Genomic DNA, 23,638 nt, shown 5'->3' with positions numbered 1-23,638 from the left:
CGAGACCAGGAGAAAAGAGACAGAGCCGCGTTACGGTCACGGTTCGCTCGCGGTTCGTTCAAATGTTATTCGAGGCCTTGAAGCGTGACTGCAGCGATCCAGGTTAGTTAATTCACTCGGAGAGCATTGAATAATATTTGATCGAAGCCCGTGACTGGATCGGGACTGCCAGTGTAAATCAAGTCACCATGGTCAGGGGTTAATTAGTGGGTCGAGAAAGCGCAGCCTAGCGATCGAGCGTCGACGGGCCAAAAATCGTTTCTCTTCTATCTATGTTATTTATCGTTTTGCCATCGCGTACAATCGTCGAGACAGACAGAGACAGAGACAGAGAGAGAAGGAGAAATTTTTGTTCATTCGCAGTAGCGCGTAGAAAATCCGTCATCCATCATCGTTCGAAAGCCTCGATCGAAATTCTATGACCTACATCCGGAGGCGGCTGTTAAAGCATAAGCGTACCCTCAATTTGATTTTTTTTCTTTCTGCAGGCGTTATTATGCTCGGAAGCGTCGTTTTATTACTTTCAATTCCCGGTGCTCAGCACCTACATCGCTGACTACACAGCGATGTATTAGCACGTAGAATGGCGCGTATTAATTCGGAAAGTTTCGCGCCTCGACGCAAGGGGATCCCCGTAGTCGCGCTCCCCTTCTCCTCGCTTTGTTCTCTCTGAAAAAAAGAGCTGCCCTATGGAGAACGTCGATCGGTAATTCGATCCATTAGCGACGATTTTAACCTGAACAATGTTCATAAAGGTCGATCATGAGCGTCGATAAATTCCATTCATTCGACGATCTAAGAAATTCGTAGCTCTCGCTTCCAGCAAATAATTTGCTTTCGTCGCGTTCTCCGATTACTCTGTTCATTCTCGAAACGATCGTCGAAGCATTTCTCGGTTAAAAGTACAACGTTACCGTATCAGTAACAGCGGTCAAATACGCGATTTAGTCTGTTACCGCGTTGGTCTCTGCTCCGAGGCAAAAATTCATAATATTCTCTGTTCAAACATCGTCGAAAACGTAATCTCAGCCTGGTCGAAACTCCGCTTAACCCGTTTCCTACGTCTAAAAGCCAAAATGGAAGCGGTGGGTATAAATTCATTTATTCATCCATCGCGTTCCGGGCGAACGATCGCCGCGAGCACGCGACGAATCCAACGAACGCAGAACTTTGAGTGCAGCAGCCTGTGTATTCTCTGTTTTCAGTTCTTGGCTCGTCCAGGTCGGAGATGCGGCTGCCGTCGGCCCGGCTGGTCCTGGGACTGTTCGCGTTCCTTTTGATCGCCATTCGTTAACCGTACCGCATTCAACTACGCGCGCTTTGGAGCTGTTTATATAAATCGACGTGCTTGTAAGAAAGTCCAGGCCGCTTTGTGTCGCGCGATGGTCGTCCTCCGGCGACGCACGTGCCGCGTCACACCCTTTTCTGGACCACAGTCAGAGAGAAATGAAGAGGAACGCGACCGAAGATCGAACGAGAAGAAAACGAGACGAAACGAGTTATTAGGAAGTTTCGATGCTGGATAAGTCGGTTGGCTCGAGCTGAAAGAACGAATGGAGCAGCAGCGAGAAAGGCAAAGCAGAGGAGGCAATGGACAGGGGATATTCGCCGGTGAATCGCGGACAACTGGATGCAGCTATATCGCGGCATCTTAATTTTCTCTATGATGATGCCGATCGACGAACCAACTTCTCGCGAAAAGAGGTACATCCGTGATCGGCCAAAAATCGGAGAAGAAACGGGCAACGTCCGAGGAATATCTTATTATTAGACGCTATGTATTTGCTTTCTCTTTGGCAGAAAATCGTGTGTTCGCAATGTGTAGTACACCATTTACGGTGCCATCGTTTCCAAGATGAAAATGACAGTTTTCTTTTTCATACTTTTATAAAGCCCGACGAAGGACTAAACTCGTAGCGTGGATGTATATATATATATATGTGTGTATATATATATATATTTTATATATATATATATATATACATGTATATTCTATATAATATATATATGTGTGTGTGTATAATCTGTCTGTATATCCGTCTCTCACTGCCATTATTCATTGCCTCTAATTCTCTTCTTCTTTTAACTCTGTCTTTTCAGCCGTGCGTCGATTTTAATTTTGAAAAAAAGAAACAAAGCGGTTCTATCGCATCACGCGATTCACCTAAACGAACAAGAAGAATGAAAGAAAATATCGAAGTGCGTAAGAAACAGCGAGCGAGTAGATGTACCTGATGAATCGGATATTCGACGAGTCACTTTGCGTTGCTACTGTTATCGTGTCTAATATTCTTGTAATCGAGGAGGATGAACGAAACCGAAGAAAAAAGATGGTGCTGTTGCGCCACAACGTTCTTCCCGCGCGAATTGTTCGCCGTCGTGAAAAGTTCTCGTGCGGGGAAAATAGACGGCAACGGACAAAACAAAAGGGCAGGACGAAAGAGGAGAAAAAGTAAAAAAAAAGGGTCGAACAAACGAGGAAGAAAAGAACATTGGCGAAAGAAAAGTTTATCCGTTTACGGTTGGAAGAGAGAAAAAATTTGGTCGTTTGTTATCCGTACGCTTCTCTGTTCTATCCGTGTGCACACCGTGTAATTCCATCGGCAGAAGGTTATTACGTATTCGGTTTATTAAATTAATAGCCATTTACCGTTCGATTTAATGCGTTTCCCTCCGATACATTTGTCAACCGCGTGTGACACGCCTTCGTACGTAACGAACAACAAAAGCGATTTACACAGTCACGTTCTGTTTACAATGAATATCGAGCTTACTGTTCTCCCCCGTCTGCTTCCGGTTTGGAACGTTGTTTCCTGTTGCTCACGCCGGTGCATCGTTCGCCTCGAATCGGTACGCGCACAAATTCCACGTCTTGCGACTCGCGTCGTTCGAACGATTATTTATTTATTCTTTTATTTGCCGTTTTATTTGTCGGACGAGGCATGACGATCGAACAAGAAGATCGGATTAGAGAAAAAAGGACGAAAAAGGGAAAAGGAAAGAAAGAAGCGATACGAAGAATATCGTATATATATGTATATGTATATGTATATTATGTATTAACGAGCGATGTGTGCTAGTATTAGTTACGAATTATCGATTAAGGATCGCAACGACTGAATAATACTCTACATGATTTTCTAATTGTAATAAGTATTTTTGAAACCGTCATCGTTTCTACGTAGCTAACGCGAGCGAGCGTTCGATAGGGAACGTGTTTCATTCGGAGAATTAGCCAAAGAGAACAAATAAAAACGAATAGACGAGGACGAAGAAACGAGAAGGAGAGAAAAAAAACGCATGAGAGCGGTGTAATTGATATTTTCGAACGAGATATTACGCGTCTAATAGAAAGAAGAAAGAATAAAATAAGTGTAAAGTGTCAGAGAGAGAGAGAGAGAAAGAGAGCGAGAGAGAGAGAGAACGAGAGAGAGAGAGAGAGAGAGATATCTCGCGTGCACGCAGCATAGTTTCACGATTCTTTGTGTAATAGAGACGATGTTAGCGGAATTTTTGCCAATTTTTTGGTATCGATGCTCGTTATGTTCCTCAGCTTGTCACGATACGAAAGAATATTTATAATAATAATAACGATATGACCACAACATCGTATTTCATTTCATTTCATTCGAAAGCTCACCGTCATTTTCTTTCTTCCTCGCCATTACTTTTCATTTTACCATCTATCGTCTTTAATTCGTATCGTTGCAAAACACTATGTAAGAAGAACATAAAAAGGATATACAGAGTAATATCGTACTCCTTTGAAAAATATAAATCCTACTCCCTTTCGCTGTTTGATTTTTCGCAAGAAATCGGTCGTCTCTTTAAAAATCGCAACTTGGGGACACCTTGCGAAAGAGGGGGAGGGGGTGGGTGGTAAAAAGGAAAAGTAGCTTACTCAGAGTCTCTCAATACCACTTAACCTCCTTTTTTAAATCCCTGTTTTATTCGCCACGATATAACGTAATTCCTAATGGCCGTTCATGAAAATTCAGCATAAAACGGACCAAATATTCCAGCGCACGAATTATCCACGGCTTTACGTATTAGTACGGATAAGAGGCAATTTCGAGAAGCGATTTTTTTTTCGTCAACGATATCCGTGTTCCTGCCATTGAAACAACCCCTTAACGAATCAGCCGATTTTTCACCAAAGTCGATCCGAACGCTACCGGTTAACAAACATTATTTTATCAAACGCTCGCCGATTGAATCGTGTTTCGCTGGCATTATTACTCCATTTGTTTCCGCGTCACAGGCAATAATGCTGATGAAATAATTCAATTACCCGTTTTGCATGCGATACGATCATCATGGCGGTGCGCGTGCAACACGGCCTCGCTCTACTCCTAACTTTCACCCCTATTAATCTTCGAAGATGCGCTATTCACCACCGACTAATCCGTTTATTCTTTTAAATCCGAAATCCGATATCTCGTTCGAAAGGCCACGCTCTGCCGCGTCACGCTTTTACTTACACGAGAGGTTTAAACGCTTGTTGTGTTTTGTACTTTTGTTTTTTTTTTTTTCTTTTTTTCGATCATCCGCCTCCCCAAAAAACCAGCGCTGGATGATATTTGTTCTGTCTACTGGAGGATTCGTATTTTTCTTTTTTTCTTTTTTGTTTCCTTTTTTTTTCTTTTGAAAAAGGAAGAAGATGAGCGATTGTCGACAGATTACGGATTTTTATTTCTCTCTTTACAAGTAGAATCAAAGAAACCGGAATCTACGCGGAAATTTGCATACTTATTTAGAATACCGGCGCCACCTGTTAGATATCTTGCGTATTTAATGATTCGCTTTGATCCATACGCATGATGTATCCGTTCCTCTAATCCTACGTATTATCCTACGTATTATCCTAAATCTTAACGTCACACAGGTTAATTCGGTCTAAAATATTCAACGCGTTTCAAAGTCGAGATACGAAACTGTCGATAACAACGAGTCTTCTAAAATTAAATCGATTTCGAACGTAGAAAGCCAACGCGACGAGCGTTGATCCTTTCGATAATAGAATCTTTTGAATTATTGGCAATTTCCTCAGAAACTTTAAGCATTTTTCTGTTGTTTTCTGATCGAGTTTCCATGAAGTACGAATTTCCTATTGATTCTGATGTTTACAGTTTCAAGAAGTTCACCCACCACTGAGCTAAATATCGGCGTGTATTTAGTTCGATGAAACTAAAGATATTTCAACTGTTGTTTTTGGTATCGTATTGACTCGTTGAAGTTACGCAAGACGAATATTGTCCCCCTGCGCGGAACTTTGCCGGCGATAAACAACTTTTTAATGATAAAAACTGCCTGCGGATAATCTCAAGAAAGGAAACCAATTAGACATCTCCTGCGTTACTACGATTCATCTAATTTCAACGAGTGGATCTTATAACATTTAAATGAAATGCAAAAGATGAAACGAACATTTCTGTCCGTCTGGACGTCTAGTACACGCTGTACTATTCGAGAACTACAAATTAATTTTTAGCAAACCTAGAAATAATTCGTCGTTTCTGATATTTTTGGCATTTTTTTAACCATCGAAACACATCGATTCGGTCGACTTTATCTTGATTTCAGTTAGCATTTCTTGATGGGCATAATCGCCACTATTATACATTTGTATTCGCGATAAACGATCGTGCGATATTGTGCATGCGTTTGAAACTACATATGTAGCAATCAATGGATGAATAAACAGTATTCAAAGTTTCTCGTTCAGTAGCTGTAACGCAAAATCGATTCGATAATTGCTATCGGGATGTATTGTAATATGCGCGGTATTTGTTTTGAAATAAAAATGGATTCCGGATATCTATCTTCGACAAAGTCAATTTTTCCATTTTGTCGGGCATTACATTTTTTCATTTACTAACGTATCTGTCCCATTCGAAAGATTAATAAAGAAGAGCGTTAACATCTCTGTGCTTTGAAAAATATGTATGGTTCTCTATCATCGAATCAACGTTAAATCGTTTTCCTGCTTAATTCGTCGAAGGAAATTGTACAAAATATATTTAAGCAGTTTATAGATTCCAATTTATAAAACATCAATACGAAACCACCGGCCGTTCGAACCGATAACATATCCAGATGTCTATACTTTGCTACATTCAGCAAATAAGAAACGGTAACGACGTTTCCTCGATATATATCTTATAAATACCATTAAACGACCATTTTTCTGCAGCAACTCTAACTAAAAGAAACAGAAATAGTCACGAATCTCCGAGTACTCGAAACATTCTGTAACTTGAAAACCATTCAAATTCATATAAAACCCAGAATATCAAGAAAACAAATTTTCAGCTAGAACGACATATATTTTCTCGTCTCTTTCGAATTCTCCATTTCCTCTCGTTTGACCACAAAACGGTACACCATAGAGTGACCACAGACATTGTTTTCATAGCATCGTATTTATCGTAACATCGACGCGCTAATTAATCCGGACCAGCTATATTTTTCATATCGTTTGGTACATATACTTTCGTACGAATAGAAAAGTTACGTACTGCGACAATAAAATGTGAGATCTGATAAAAAAAGAAAAAGCTTAAAAGAAAAATAAAGATATGTAAATAAGGTATAGCCGTAGCTGAAATTCCCAGACATTCAAGTTCCAAGATGATATAAATCTACTCATCTTGTTCGATTAAACTCTATTTCCGCTCGGTCAATGTATCCGCGACCGAAGCGAAGGTAATATCCTAATCGGCTGGCCACGGCACGCAACTAATCAAACGTATTTTTAGTTGTTCCGCCGGACGTTCCGATTTTACCATCAAATTAACCGTTAATGGAACATATCATCGAGCGCGTACGAATCGATGGGAATTGGCGAGCACATAATACAGGTCCATGCGCCCGTTGCCTAAAGGGCAATCGATGCTATTTCTCTGTATACGTGACGTTATATGTAGACGCGAACGCACTATAGCAAACCAGAGACTATCCGTATGTAGAGAGAAACACGCGCGCATATACACAGGGATAGTCGCAAGCTTCGGTTGCCTGGAGACGGGAAACACGGTGGGCGGAGGAGCACGGCGAAAGACAGAAATTGGGCTACAGTCATGGTTCCATTTGGACGGCACGCGGATTACGCGCAGGAAGTTTTCATCGTGCCTCGATGATTAACAACGCGATATTTATCGAGATTCCGTGCTTCGTATCTCTTTTGTTTTCTATCGCTCGTCAAGGATGATACAGCCCGTATATACGAGCGGCGATGCGTTCTTCTCCCGATTGAACCGTGTAGTGCGTCATAACCTCTGCGTATTCGTGAATTTTCGCGTCGAATCCACGCAAATCGTTCAACGACGTATATCGATGTACACGTAGAGCGATTGGCAACGTACCGCGTCGTGAGTTAAATTTTCTTCGTAACGTATAGGCGATTGAATAGAGGTCTAATTGGCGGTGGTATTTATGACAGACTCGTGAGGCAGGTGCTTGTGGACTCGTCGGAGAATTGGTGGCGATTTTTGTCGTGCAAACGATAGCCGTGACTGGCCGTATCGGATATGCTTCTTTTTTATTTGCACGCGTCACGTGGACAATTTCGGGTGAGCTGTGTCTGCTGTGTCTCATCTGTAACAGCTGTGTAGTCACTGCGAAACGCGTTTCGCTCTTTGCTTCCTTGTTCATCCTGCGTACTTTTATTTCCATTTCATTTTTTGTTTCGTTTTATCCTCGCTACCTTCGAATATCTAGACTCGTGCAAGTATTTTCCAACGCTCGTAGATATCTTTTACGAATATATTATTACGAGCGTATAACAAGTATCGAATACGTTTTATTAATAGAACGAATAATCGACCGTTTAAATAGTCTCGCGTCTTCTACGAAATATGTACTCGTACCAAATTACTCGTAACTCGTACGTAGGTAGATTTTTAGATTCGTTTCAAGTTGTAGCGATGTAATCGTGACGCGGTCGTATGTCATTACGGCGCTAAATGAAATATCAGAATGTTTTATACGACACGTGCGATATGGTTATAAAAGTTTTGTACGGTTAGTATTCAAATACTTTCGTGAGTCAGTGTATCATTATCTGCATACGTGCTTATCTACGGTTACGCAATATAGTCCGTTACGATACACGAAGTTTGTCGTCAATTTCTCCGTAATGCGGGCTAGTTCCTTTCGTAATTATGATCGTAGCATTTATTATTGATATTGTCATAACGCGAGGCTGCATATCGCAATTTTCGATAATTATTTAACTTGTCCTCGTACAACGCACAACGCCGCTGCTTTACGATGCTCCAGAACAGCGTGCAAAAGTAAAATTTTTATCCCAATGAAAATTATCATTCGCAATGAAAATTGTTGGCCACGCGCCGTTATCATTTTTTCGATGGTTTAATTTCCACTTGGTGCAGTTGATTGAAATTGTATTCAAATTGTGATCTTTTCGAATAATAGCGCTTTGTTACGGACGAAGTAACGGTCAAGCGTTTTCATTGGTTCGTAAATTTCGACGATTATTATTTGACCGATATCGATTATACTAGGAGGCGTTTGTATTTTACATTTCCACGTAGGGATCGTTTCACCGTCCGTGGAAAAAATCGCATGCGTGATTAGACGCGGTGAAAAAGTATCCCTTTGCAAGTAGATGCGCATAAACGACCGCAAAACAATTTGGCCGCGGTCCAGTCAAATCGGTGACGCGCCGTATATTATTGGCGACGCACATGGACTCGAAAATTTGCGAAAACAAGATTTTTGAACTGTTGCCTAACCTTACCATGCAGACGATATCGACGAAAAGTGAAAATTCCGGTGAAAGAAGTCCGACTATTTTTGTCGGTGCGTGTCAATTTTTAGAAAACCTATATATCGTGGACACAGACCCTTTCACTGTCGCGTTAAATATTTACACGTAACCGGCGATCACGAAATAAAAGCGAAAAAGAATGTAAAAAATTCTGCATCAAAAATTTACGTTGTATAATTTCGTACAACTTTTGTTGGCAATATCGAATCTTTCAACTCGAAGCGTAGAAATTTCGTTAGACGTAAACTTCGAAGACATCGCTTGCGCGGCTGGTAACGCTAATACTTGCGAACTATCCAAGCAGAAATACGTAATGAGACTGCATGTCAATGGATGGCACCACCGATGTATAAACTTGAGTAGCAGCCTCGTACACTGCCGAGGCGTGTGACGCTCCTGCCAACGTAGCATACAGCCCCGCTGTATTGCTTACTTTGCTTAAAAACGTTATCGCGCATTATGCGCCTCCGATACCATGCACGAGATATTTCCACGTATCGAATAATTCGTCGGGGGAACGATTCAAAAATAATCTGTCGCTTGTTATCGTGAAATATTGACCCCGCCTCATTATTGATTCAGTCCCGTCAAACACACATGCTGACAAAACATTCGTGCTCTATTTTCATGGTTTGTTGTTACGTGTATCGTAACGGAACATGCATCGTATACGTAGTCGATAACTTTTCTGACGTATCGGTAATCTTTGTCGAAACGGATAATTCGCGTAGTCGAGCGAAAGCGTGAGGTATACGCGAGTATATCGCGTATGTAGATACTAGAGAGCAGATAAAAAGGTGAATCGATAAATGCGTCTGGCTGGTTCGTGTTCAATTTTTCAAACGTCCAGTCTTGCCGTGAGCTTCGCATTGTTATTCCACGGGACGAGTCCTCTTCGTAAATCGGACTCCATGGATTTATCATACTAATTTTAATTTCACGGCGATGTTTACTTGCGCGAATATTTATAATGCGTATCACATCCTCCCATATGTTATATTTTCTGGCTATATCAATTTCCATCGCCCAAGGAACCATCGCATTATGTATTCCGTATCGCTGTTCCAATGTCACGGACTGTCGATGTAACGACAAACTATCGATGTTCCCGTTTCGTACGCCGGAGGTCGCTGGATTCACTGTGACTATTCCTACATGTCTGTTCGAATACACGCGTATTTGTCTGCGATGCCGCGTAGAAACGACGCGTGCTCTCGGTAGCAACGACGACGAACGACGTTTGAGATTTAAAACTTTCGTATATCTTGCTTCCTAAGTAAAAGAAAAGATACGGCAAAGTACTCGAACGTTTCTTATGGATATATTATGCGCCGGGTATGCAAAACGCTTTTGAAATTAACGCTAGAGCGAGACAGAATTGTCACAGCTGGAACGCGTACGAGAAGAATCGGTTGGATCGATCGCTATCGCGAAAATAAATTACCAGATTCATGGTCTACGTTCAGCCAGCAAGATCTTTGTATCTGAATATGTTCGTACGTATTTCCGGTCCAGTTTCTTTTTTCTTCGGAAGGAAAAAAGCTCGTACAATACCTCGAGTTCTATGTTCGTTCGAGACTTGGAAAATTTCGCGATAGTCGCGTCTCGTGTCACGTAAAAAATAACTCTCGTAGCGATGTATATAAAAACTTTATTTCTCGAGAGTCGAAGGCTCTTGAGTACCAATATTACGATGCTCCAGTATCGGCTTATGATTCGGACTGGCTCGGCCGTCATTATTCGGAGTCTAAATACTAAGCAGGAACAATGAAAATGATGGAGGGGATATTGCTCCTGAAAGTTCCTTATCAGGGTGGCGAGGTGTTAACTGACCGGATGATATTTAGAGGTATCGACTGTCCTGAGAATATTTAGAGTAGAGGTATCAATTGTCCGGAGAATATTTAGAAGTGGTCGCCTAAGGTGACGTCAGGGTAAAAGAATTTGGGGTTACACTCGCAACGGTGCTAAGAAAATTTCCTATTTCCGTTTCCTATTTCTATCGCGATACGTGTAAGATCGGTACGTTACGGTTGACGAGTGCACGTTACCAGAAGCATCGCCATGTCACAGTTCTAATACCGAGAACTAAATTTCCCTACGGAATGATATTTTTTCGTGACGTGTAACTTCTCTATTTGCTCGACATAATTTTCGCAGATCGTCTGGCCACTGGCCAGGATATGTGTGGGCGAGTCGCGGTTTAATCGAAAATTTATATTTAGCTTGAAAATTAGATTAAAAATTTTTGTTTCGCAAACTCTGTCATCGGATTAATTACTCCGCATGCCACGATACTATTTCGCGGTGAAAAATACATACGTTTCGACTTTTCCGTTCATCGAGATTCATGTTCCAACGTGAATCATCGACAAAAATTCGTAAAACCAACGCCAATATCAACAAGTAGTAACGTACGTAAGGCTTCTTTCGTGTAAAATCGATGCAGATAATTATACTATACGGCCATGTGTACGCAATACGGTTGCGTTCGGAGAAATATCTCTTCCGTTTTAGCGAAATCTTGTTATAGACGTTCGGTTGCGTAATTTTATATAATTCGTCACGCATCAAGGAAGCGTGGATAGGACACTATCGAGTGTTCCGTTAATCGACGACACAGTCCCTCCGACATTGCGTGCGTAACAGTGTGCCCTGTGCATGAATAAAAAATTCAACGCGTGAAGATCGCTTGACTGATTCGCGTAAACAAGACACTCGTCAGAAATCAATAAGCTTCCTGATAGCGTATAATTTCTTCGTTGCAAAGATACCGACGGAACATGAAAGATACCGAAGCATTCGAAGACGTAAGAGAAATCAATTATTTTACGATATATATATATATATATATATGTATACACTAGCATCGACGAACTATTTGGATACTTTGGTCGATTTGTAGCAGCATATAAACGTTTTGTAGAAGATACAAATTAATGAAAAGCTAATGACTAAAAGCAATATTTATCGCTTTATAAAGGCATCGAATAATAAACTCTAGATATTTGTTTAAACATTAACCGACTCTACTTATCAACACACAGTTTTTATTTGCGACTCTGTAATCAAATTATATATTATCGAAAATAAGCAAATATCTCGATGCTTTCGAGTGGTACTGTACGCGAAGCGTAATAAGTTTGTAAATACAACGTCGTATTTGATTAATTAAAACAATCGTGTTCCGTGTACGTTTCAAGTATTATATTACCATATTATGCATTTTCTCGTGTACATCGAGACAGGTTAGCTTTAATTGAACGAGATATTTATACATCGGAAAAAGAACATTATGAAAAAGCGAACTAAATCGCACTCCGGTTTCTGTTCCCATAAACTTTGTCGCTAGATCACTCTGACGCTAAATAAAATATAGCGACATATTTTTACGTTCAAATTGGAAACGATATATAACGCGCCCCGTCATCGTTGCAGGAAATATCTTGCCGAAAAATTTTTAAGAGAGAGTTATTCGGCGTTGATATTTCCGAGAATTTCCTGCCTCCAACAACGCTCGATCTCCTTAATTATTAAACGGATATACACGCGTATACGAAGAAAATCATGGTCTGTCCGATACTCGATGGATAGAGGGAATGGTTTGAATTTGAATATCCGGTTCGAAGAATAAGAAGAGGAAGCCCATCGAAAGCCAGCAGGTACATTACCTAATAACCGTCGAATCGACGAATTTCTCGGCTGCAGTTTGCAACGACAAACACAATGGCGGTGGAGAACAACGGTGTCTGGGATCGCTCTAGAATTAATTCAATGCAAGTGGAATGAAAAGGAGGGATTGAAAACGAAGAAAACCTCGAGGGCCGTAGAAAGACATCGTTAATTTCTTCGGAAGCAAGATGCAGAGATATCTCGTCGGTGAAGCATCTTTTTCAATTTGGCGAAACGCTGAGCTTGTTCTATCGCCTCTCGAGGATGAAGTGGTACCGAATTATATAGGCTAGACGTTATTCGCCCGGCGTTCGTCCCCTGGCTATAAGTTTTTCTTGGGACCATGTCTATTTCACAGACACGGGTCGGCTAAAGTGCACCCGCGCGTCGTCCATGCGATTTTTTAAAAGTTCCTTCGTCCGCCGGTTGTATAATTAAAATAGACCGTGCCTCGAACAAAGCAGAATTTTTAACGAGTTATTTTTACGAGATAACTCCGACTCCCATTCGCTTTCAACCAGACAGCGGCAAACTTCTCTTTAATGCATTATTTCACGGTTCGAATGTATAAATTACGCGAAAGCGGATTCGGCGATACGAAACACCGCTGCTTTCTTAATTAACAGGCTACAAAGAAACGATCGCAAATTGAAACGAAAGAGCGTAATACAGACAAATGTTTAACAGAGCGTGAACCAAACAAAAATTCCGGTTACATATTTTGCTGGCAGGTAGCCTTTTTTTTACGCTGCACCAAAATAGCGAAACATATTTATATCAATTTGTGCCAGAGCGAATGTGTTTCCCCTTTCTAGATATAATCTACGCAGTTCGTGGCGTGCCACGGTGGCTGCAATGCAATGCTGCTATGCAATCCTTATTACACGACATACTAATGCCAGTGAAAGTATTTCACGCGAAGACAGTTATTTCCAACGTGTTTATTTCCCGCGGAAACGATTCTTATTTCATTCCGTGTTTATTATCGTTGTTCTTTGATATCAAGCAACTATCTATTCTCTCGGAACGTGGTTGGAAAAATTGCACGAGGGCATCTCTGCTAATCGACTACGTATGTACGTACTTTTTTCGAAATCGCACGATATTTTATAAATTTCACGCGATATATAGTTGGCGCAAACACCTTTATCGGAAAGGAAGAAGTTACACTCGTAATTATCAACAACGCTACCACGAAACGATTGCACAGCGACCAATATCGATCTTGTCAGCTGCTACTCGTCGATTTTTAAATTCTATATATCCAATTTTTCGAAAACTTATCGAAATCCACGTTCTCGATTCCAACACAAAATTCATCGAAATATTTTCGAAAATTCGTATATTGTACGATACTAACTATCGAGAATTGAATATTCCTATTTATACACTCGCCACTGTAAATATACCAGAAATATAATATCGTACTTGAAACAAGCTTATTCGACTCTCGAATTATTCGCCATATTGGAGTACTTTAACCGCAGACGCAACAACTTGATAAATTTATTTATCGATACGTAATACCTATATCCAACGATTTATCCGTCGTCTAAAGTCATTCGCCGTATTGCAATCATCCTACGGAACGCACAAACGTGGATACCCAATTTCACCGAAAGGAAGACGCGAGAAAAATGCGTGTTCCGTTGCAACGTCTCGCAGGAGATTGGCCTAATAATTACGCGTTGGCGAACCCACCGAAGGTAGAAGATAGAAGATGCATGAACATAGGCCGGAGTAACGAAGGAAAAGCAGCATGGCGGTAAGCAGAGAAACGAAGAGCGAGTTCGTGTACAGTGTACGCGACGACGAATACAGCGAACAGTCGAGCAGAAAAGGAGGGATACCAGCACAGAGTATCGTTAACCGGTATACGCGAGATTACGTTCTCCAGCGTGCAAAAGCGGCGAGGCACGAGTTAGTGTCGCGAGCGAACTCGATCGACGCGCAAGTCGTGTCCTCGCGTTCTGCGAATCGTATGAATCGTTGGACGTCGATCGTGGCGAGCGGGAAAACCTACATGGGACGGTTCAAAGAGTCACGACGTCCACACTGACATCGGATACCAGCGTTTCTATTTCTGTGTTCCATGTGGCTGATCTATCGGAACGACCAAGCGCAGGCTACGTAGCGTTTCGAACGAAAGGCGTAAAGAGCGTGTTGCGCGCAACGTGAGAGAGAAAGAGGAGGGATCCGTGGATCGGCCCCGTTAATCGACAGGAATCTAGGTGTAACAGAAGAAAGGTACGTGGTGTTCGGCGGAGTTTCCAGCGAACTGGTTACCGACGAGTTTCTGCATCGGCCAGAGAATCTCCCGCGAGTTGGCAAAGTTTCTCGGTGCGACGATGTTAATCGCGACGATACGAAGTAACGCGCGACTGAGAGACACCGCGACACAGGTCCTGCGATGTTTGCACGTCCGTTGCAAGCTGTTTTCTCGATCGTCAGAACGAGAAGAAGCGGTATCTCGCGCGGTGATCTCGTTTTACGGTTATCCGGATCGATTGCAACGAAAGTCGTCGATTTTCTTTTATCGCAGATCCCGAGTACCAACTTCGTGCTAGCTGCCTCTCTTTCGGTAATTTCCTTCGACGCAAGTTTCTCTGTGTACGAGTTTATTGACAGATTACGCGCTGTTTCTGCCTCTTGCGCCGTTCTTTTTTCTTCTTCTCGTTTTTTTCTACCTTTTTCTCGGCGAGACCCAGGTGTTATCTTCAAATTGAACTGCGCGATCTTCGTAGACGATAAACCACTTTGCGAAGAATATCGACAGGCATGCTGGATTTCCACGCTCCTTTGTTTGTGCCGGATACAGCGTGCTATCTCGATTGACGTTGTTTATCGGTGAGAAAAGTTCACACGTGCTTTTGCACACGTGCGATTCTCCGCTGAATTCCATCGATCGATCGCGAATACCTACTACTAGATCTACTCTTTCGTGGAAACTCGGCTTGAACCGTTTAATCGAGAATATCGTTCGATTACCCGGTAGAACGTGGCCTCGTCGGTGCACCGGCGATGTCCTTGAACGAAGGAAGCTACGAATTATTATCGCGACGGGATTTACGATTGCCAGAGCTTGGTTCAGCGGCACTCTACGAGAATCATCACGCGGTATAGCAGTCTCGATCTGGTGTAAGAACGTTGACACGCCGTGTTGGTGACTCATGACGCTTGTTTTTACTGTGTCTGGCCTCTTTGTGGTTTCGCTCGTGTACACTGACTTGGATCGACTACATAGGAATCGCTAATCCCTCGCAACACCGTTCAAGGTTTGCTTTGACAGGAGTTTTCAACGATAAAAAAATACTTGTTCCACGTACGTACGCTATAATTAGGTATTCGGTACTAAATCCAACGTGTCGCAGTTTCAACTTGGCTGCTACTAACCTAATTTGCATCTTGTATAATTGCCGCGCCGTGTTTCCTCGTAGAGATTCCCTCTAAGTAACGCGCGATGAAACAAGATTCCAAGAAGAATGAACGATTTATCGATCGACGTCACCGGAAAACCTTCGCAGATAATCGTTGTCTACTTCTTTAGCTTCGTCCGCTCTTTATGTCAATTCGACACGTACGATAAATGTGGCAAAGCGGAGCGAGCTACGCGTCGCTTTATTTCCGTATGGTACGAACGATTTTATTTCTGGAAATAGAGAAATTTCATTTTTCTATCTGTCATAAAAGAATCTCGAAACTTATCTCGTTTCGTTGTGTCAATAGTTTGCCACTGTAAAATTCATATCGACTTCTTGTATATATTCGAACGAATAAAAATCTAATATTATTAACAGCACGTAATATCATTCTGCCCAGAATTTTCTGTATTTATTTGAAGCGATAACGATAAACGATTCAAAGTGAAAGAGAACTCTTCCGTGTCTTACTCTTGTCTCACGGAGATTCGTAATTTTTGCGTTTCAGATTTCCGTTCAAAATTCATTGAAAGACTTCCATCGGCGAATATCTAATTTAACGATTCGATCAGGAAATAATCCACTTACGACTACGATACACGTACGTCGACCGATCGAAATTCGCGTTTCGCTCGCTGAATCGCGAACCGCGCAAGACCCGCACTGTCTCCGATGAACTCGCGTCCAGTTTTATCGATATTACCTACGAAATAGGAAGAAAGCAGACTCTGTGCAGGAAGGGCGCGCTGTTTCTGGTGCGTCGACAACTTTTGCCAGCCAATTGAGCTGACATAAAAGCCAAGAGGAGAAATTGCAGCCGCGGGTCAACGAATCGTCCACTTGCACGAACACAAAGGAACGATCCAAGCCACACACAGTCCACTGCCTTTTCTCTTTTTCGTCCCGCTGTCCGTCCGTCATTCTTCATTTTTCGTTCTTTCTGGTCGCTCCTTCTGGACGTTTTCCTCGTTGTACTCTTCCTCGTAACTCGTAACACGTTATTCCCTGCTTTTCGCAAAGTCAATTGTTTCTGTTGCCTCCTTTTCTTTCTCCTTCTTCTTCTCTTTCTCGTGATAGAGACCAAACGACTTCAGGGTAGTTCCGTTTACGATCGATTGCGTGCAATCAAATGGCCTCGTAAACGGTATTACCTGACGCGACGGATGCTTCAATTTGACGGGACGACGTTTAACGACGGAAAAAGTATTGTTTTACCGATCCTGTTACTTCCTTTCTTTTGCTTAGTTTTCTTTTGCATTCGCGAGAGAACGTGCACACGCGATCGTGATGGATAAAGTTATTTTTTATAGATTACATCGACAGCGGAAACGTTTTAACTTCTGCAGGGTAGAGTGCTTGGTAAACGATGGGCTGAATTATTAAACGATACAGCGTTAACGATGCGACGATGGAAAACCATGTAAGATGAAAAGTTTAATGTAGTATAAATCGTTGTATCCTGCTCCGATACGAAGATCAAAATACAGAGAATGAATTTGTTGCGCGTGTTTCTCTTATTCAAGGAAATACAAAGCGATTATTATTATTAATCTGTGCAATTTTTCCTTTTAATTTCACATTGAAAAAATGTTTCAAACATTAAAGGTACTCGTGTTTGTTGAAACGAGAACGATATTGAAACGTGAAAAGTTTAAGGACTATAAAGTTAAACGTATCATTATGTATTATTTGGTCGATTGGAAAATTTTTGTTCGGTCATTTTTGTTCTCTGCGAAGAAAGAAATCGATCCTTTTGGTATATTAATTAATCCTCGATATAAAATTCACTGTTAGCTGGCGATTCATTTATTCTTCGTGGAATTTTTCATTTTTATTATTCAAATATTCGTCGTGCTGCTGCAGCTTCAACGTTTTTCCCGTCGAGAAGATTTTATAAAGATCTAAACGAGTTAGCAATCTTCTAAGAAAGCCTGTGAAAGTTGCCACCGTTGCAAATTTTATTACCGGCAACTCTTACAAAATTCAACGGCCGAGGCACACTTTGCTATAAGACAATTTATCGATACAATTTATAACAACAGATAATTCCTTCAGCGCAGCTACGCAACCTTCTTACAGCTTTCGTTCCGATGTTTAAAATATACATGTAAATGTAGCGTTTCAGATGTATGTACTTTAACGTAGAACATTTTATCGATCAAATTTTCAATAATAAATATATATCTTTTTCTAGAAATATTACGTCACTTACTTCAACGTATATTTCGGTATTTAGGTATGTACAATTTATGGAAATTATGCAAAAATATGCAAAATTCTCGAATTATATGTATTACACAATATTTTCTGTTTACTAATGGATCCTTTCGATTGTATTCTGATAATTCGGCTCGGCTGTGGAAAATTAACTCGTGGAATTACAAACTGTACATTCTGTTTCGCGTATTGGATCGTTTTGATTTTCGAAATATCTATATTTGAATGGTATTTTAATAAAATGATGTTATGCTAGAAAATATTCCAATTTTCTGTTTTTATTCATTCTTGTTCTTCGTTTTATGTTCTTCCGATTACTGGAAACGTAGGTATGATGTATGATATTTCTGTTGGAAATATCAGAGTATCAGATATCCTACTGTTTGAATTTCCATCCGTGCAATAATTAAACGTTATAGAACCGATAATGAAAGATTGGAACGATATATCGAAAGAAACTTACAACGCCAAATATGGATTTCGTTTTGTATTTCCAACGCTCGTAGTTTTTAATCTTATAATTTATTGACGTCGATAAATGCCAGCTATCTCATTAGGTGTAACTCTGTGGTTCAACGTCAAATGCAAATATAGTATTTTCAGTCCTGTTCTGCGAGTATGCCGCCGATTGTTTTATTAAAATATTAACGTGGATAGCGTGGAAAATAAATTTTGTTAAAAATTCAAGAAACAGTCGAGCTTGAAAGTAGGAAGATAAAAAAAAGCTCCATTTAACCTAATAAATATTCTACTATACTATAACTATACTATTATACGTATTCCTTCGCGTCACTATCCTGGCAAAAAAAAAAAATGTCACTTAATAGCATAAACGATTTGATAATTATATGATCGCGCGAATTAAAGCGATGAATTTTATCTGTTCAACGTAAGATTGGACCAGTTCGTTTTACATAATGCCAAGGCCAACGCCAGCCTTGTATTTATTATCCAACAATCAACGTTCGATGATATCCACTGGAATATTAAATTTGAAGCAAGAAATCTTACCTATCATCTATGTTATTGTTTACGTTGAAGCGGAATATCAATACCTTCGTATTTTCTTCTTATAATTAAGACATTACAATTAACACAGATAAACACATAATTATCTAACGTGTCAAACAATTTTATCCTACGTAACGACAAAATTCTCTTAATCCGACAAACCAGCAACATAATCGATCTTTATTCCTACGCGTGTACGTAGACGCTATTGAGAACTTAAAGCGGCGTCAAAGAATCAGAATATACCTCTCCATGGAGCAGAAAAGATTAAAGGAACGTAATCACGATGCGTTTTCAACTCCGACAAGTAATCCGTGGCGCATAAAGGATCCCCTTCCGTGGGTTCTGCTCGTGTAGGATTACAAGCGATCGCGTTACGCATTGCTACGTACACGTACAAAAGTAGTTGGCGGAGATTCGCGCAACGATCGCGGCCGAAGAAATCGAGCGGAATTGCGAAGGTTCTCCGGCTGAGAACGAACCAGCAACGGTTCTCGGAATAAATAACGGTGGAAAATTCAGCTTCTACCTGAATTCGCGAATAAGCCGCCATCGCGTTATTCCGACGTAAACCGGTTTAATATTATCGCGAGAAATGTTCGACGCGTTCCAGCAACCACCTAGATTTTTCTTTCGTTGCCTGGTGTTCACGCAGGCTACGCGTTTTTCGCGCCCTGTACGCGAGTGTCTCGACCGATTTTCCCGCAGCTCGGGATATTCGAGACACCGGTCGAATTTCGTGTTAAGTATCGTTGCTCTCGTAAACTAGAAATAGAAACGGTTTCCCGTTTCCGCCAATTCGGGTCGGGTTCTCGGCCGTTCTTTCATTTTATCCGACCGAAAGATCGAATTTTCGAAAGCTATACGTTCGCCGGACGCACGCGCGAATCCTGATAACTATGATAAATACGCGGGATAAATTCGTCTGGTTCGTTTGTCATCGCAGCTATATCTTTCTTTATTTATATTTCATCCCGGTTTGTCTTTCGGAATTGTCAACATTTCGCCGGTAATTTTACTTTATCACGAGGAGGATTTATTCCTACCAATTTCGCTTTTTCCGTGTATTTTTGATCGCACTTGAGCTACCGATGTAGATAACTTCTGTTTGCCGTGTTCTTTCTTCTTATTGCGGCTGAAATCGCAATATCCGACAGATACGTTAATTGCGTAAACTGTTTTTACAAACTGTCAATAATAGCTCGATACGTAAAATCGATATTTCCCATCTTGCTTTCCTCCTCCGATTCTGTGTTCTTGCGCAGCTTACAAACGCGGGATATTAATTTTCTTCGATAACGAGGGCAATTTTTACAAAGAATCAATTGTTTAGTTAATCGAATATCGTGGATACGTTTGTTTCGTAGAGGCAGACGATTTCTCACTACGGTTACACGTGATCGGTAATCGCGCAAACGTTTTTGCCACAGATTCCATGTAAACGGCAATTTTTTAGCGACTTTTTAATGCTTCCAAATGATCCGTACCCGCGTAGTCTTTGCTTCGCGATTAATGGACATTCGATAATTTGCTACGAGGAATTCGCCAACGAGACTGCGATAATTTGCTAAATGCTGAATTTAAATATTCCGATGCTTGTGCACAGTAACCGATTCACGGAGAAAGTTTCGACTATCGCTCGATAACTTAAGATTTATAAAATTTCATTAATGGCGCAACTTCGATCGTGCGAAATGCTTCTTCAACGATGAATTCCCTCGAATGGAAGTTCTCTATAAGAAATGTACTTTAAAATTACTTGTTCGAACGTTCCACTCGAACCAAGTACAAGCACTCTGCTACGTAAATCGATAGCCAGACAAAATTGGAATTAGTAAATAATTTTCTGGGAAGAGGCGAGGTCGTAGCGCGACACAAAGCTGCAATTGCTTTGCACCTACGCGTAAAACGTGGGCGGAGATTATTAAAGTTCCACGGGAGTATAGCGCGAAGCTGTTTTACGAAAAAAGAAAGGCGAAACAAAGGCATCAAGAAACGTCGTCTTCGTCCGGCAAATTGCAATTTCGAATCCCTTCGAAGCCTCCTTGAAATCTTAGAAAGAAAAACACACAAAAGACGACCAATCGCGCTGATAATTAAAATCGACGCGACGTTCTTTCGTCTTCCGTGATCGAATGCGTTTCAAACGGATGCACGTCGATCGCGTAAAATTAAGTCATTTTCAACCTCGCGTTTTCCGATAACGGAATCGTAACGAACCACTCGAAATAATTCACGTCGCTTCATTCGATTAGCGAATCGATCATCGGCCTTTCCACCGACGCCTCTTCTCTTTTTAAGTTTCTATCCACAGATAGGGATAGCTCGAGCGACGAGTGTTTTGTCATTTTGCGATAAAGCTAATCCAAGGTGGTGATACGGAGCGTTTACCGATAGATATAGTTGTACATACAGCGGTGGTCAAATAGATAAGAATATTTATATAACATTGATAATTTAAAAATTTGTAACGATTTGTAACAATTACCTGTTCCAATCGAAAATAAATTTTAATTCTGATTACACAAAACCTGATCAGAGGCACTTATGCAAAATCAAACGTTTAATCCTATAAATGTTATCGATACGATTTCATTTTATCGTATGCTCGGCTGTTTGCTGTTCTCCAACGAATCTAATCTACCTCTTTTGAGAAGAATAGAACAAGTCGTTTTTCCATGTATAATGTGGCATCTCGAAGACCAAACTAACGACACAGCGTTGTTTCGTAAAAATTCCCCTCGACAGAGATCCAAGTGGACCAAAAATGTCTCGTACGGTATCGTCAACCTGATTTAGGAAAATTGAAGAATTAAGCAGTTGATCGCCACTGTAATTGGCAGATAACGTAAAGTCAGTCGCGCAACGTGCGATCATCTCCGTTGCATCGCGACACAAAAACCTCCGGTGTTTCTACCTTGTGACGAACTCGTTGTCTGTGGATCATACGTGACAAGGATGTTATTATGAAACATTTGTTACGCGCGAACGTCCCCGTTTCGCGGCCTGGGTTTTTACGTTCCCCGCGGATGGTAAAAATAAAAAAAAAAAAACCGACAAGTGACTTCAACTTCCAACAGTGTATTTTGCCAGTACGTTTTATTGAAAATCTGCGCGAGGAACGATAGCAATTTAGCGGGATCGCATAGCAGTTTTGAACGAAATTCAACCTTTAAATTGGAAAACTGTTTGGAAACGTATCAAAGGCAGCGTAAACTCCTTTTCATTTTATAGAACTTCATATTACGTTATTTATTGGAGTCTTTATGCGCCGTTTCTGGTCCCTACATTCTTTCGTCAATGGTTATTGAACGTATCGATTTTATGAAGATTTTACGTAAAAGTATTCGCAGCATTTAACTAACGATCGTCGAATAAAGTGTTAATAAGTTGTGTAATATGTTCGCCCGACTCTTGCACGTTTTGAGGCAAGTTATAGAGAGACGTTGCTTGCATTAATCGCAGTGGATAAGAAACGTTGTCGATTGTTTATTAATAACTGAAAATTATTCCGGTTTTATTTGAGTTTACGAGGTTCGAGATTGTTGTAACATCTACTATATCGAAACATTAAATGTTTTAGTATTTGGAAAATTGTAATATGTGCGAACAGGAATGGAATGGGGTCCGAATGAAAGTTATTTAAAAGACTTGTGAAAGACTTGGCACTTGTAAAATACAGCGTATTTTTTAACGAAACCCTCGAATTTTACTTCATTGCCGTTTGATTATTTGAGTGAATATGTTTATTAGGTCCTTTACGATGCAAATCGTAATATCGCGAATTTCATTTTACTGGCAATTTCTGCTGTCGCAAATAACGAGACAAACTGATCTACACCTCCGTTCAGGACTCTTAGCGCATCTGCTGTTTTTCATAAAGCTGCCACTATCTCGTGTAGGTTACAAAGTTCCAAGCATATTCCTTCTTCAGTAAAACCGTTAACGTATCAGTATCAAACGAAGTAATATTTCTTCGTATCTCTCAACGTAATTCTGCTTGATTTTCTATCGCGCATAATAATAAAAAACATAAGAATTTTTAACGTTTCACGATCCTTCGTAAATTTCGTCTCAGTCTCGATGAAAACGTAGTTGCATGCAAAAATACAACGATACCGAATCCACGTAACGATAAAAACGGTCGTTTAAAAATCTCTCTCGAAGAAAGAACGTGGAAATACTTTGGTACACCGAAGGTTAATCCATTTTTCAAAGAAGACGATCGATGCCTGCATTCGTGACTCTTTCATGGTCGATTCGAACGTGGGAAGAATGCAAGCAGAATGCAGGAACGGTCGTGCCAGCAGGCTGTCGTGCGTCATCCCACGGTTCCATTCTATGGAGCCTAGAATCTCTTCTAGGCCCTTTAGCCGGCCCACGTCGAAAGAGAAGGGGCGCGGGGAGGGTTCGTTTAACCTGGAGAGCAAGCAGGTGCGTTCGTTCAACTCGCAACTAGCGTGCAGTTTACCTGCGGGAGCGTCTGCCAGCGCACCGTCGCGCGGAACGTTCGTGTCTCGCTCTGCTT

General features: G+C 41.0%; 2 protein-coding genes across 5 annotated transcripts in view; both read left to right on the top strand.

The window, feature by feature from the left end:
- Positions 1-3,759, top strand: part of LOC100643456 (cell adhesion molecule 3) — a 37,553-nt gene extending 33,794 nt beyond the window's left edge. For both annotated transcript variants that reach the window (XM_048409283.1, XM_003398537.4), the window contains one exon: positions 1,206-3,759. In XM_048409283.1, coding sequence (XP_048265240.1) covers positions 1,206-1,294 — 89 coding nt within the window. In that variant the 3' untranslated portion in view covers positions 1,295-3,759. The remainder of the gene's footprint in view (positions 1-1,205) is intronic.
- Positions 3,760-7,099: 3,340 nt separating this feature from the next.
- The window catches only part of LOC100643702 (choline transporter-like protein 1), a 51,383-nt gene continuing 34,844 nt past the window's right edge, over positions 7,100-23,638 (top strand). For 2 of the 3 annotated variants that reach the window (XM_048409282.1, XM_048409281.1), the window contains exon 1: positions 7,100-7,571. The gene's annotated coding sequence lies outside the window, so the exon portion shown is untranslated. Of the gene's footprint in view, positions 7,572-11,912; positions 14,711-23,638 lie in introns of those variants that run through there. The other variant, XM_003398539.4, reaches the window with a different exon arrangement.

The sequence above is a fragment of the Bombus terrestris genome, chromosome 10, assembly GCF_910591885.1.
Source record: "Bombus terrestris chromosome 10, iyBomTerr1.2, whole genome shotgun sequence".
Lineage (NCBI taxonomy): Eukaryota > Metazoa > Arthropoda > Insecta > Hymenoptera > Apidae > Bombus > Bombus terrestris.
This window is presented reverse-complemented; position numbering and strand designations above follow the sequence as displayed.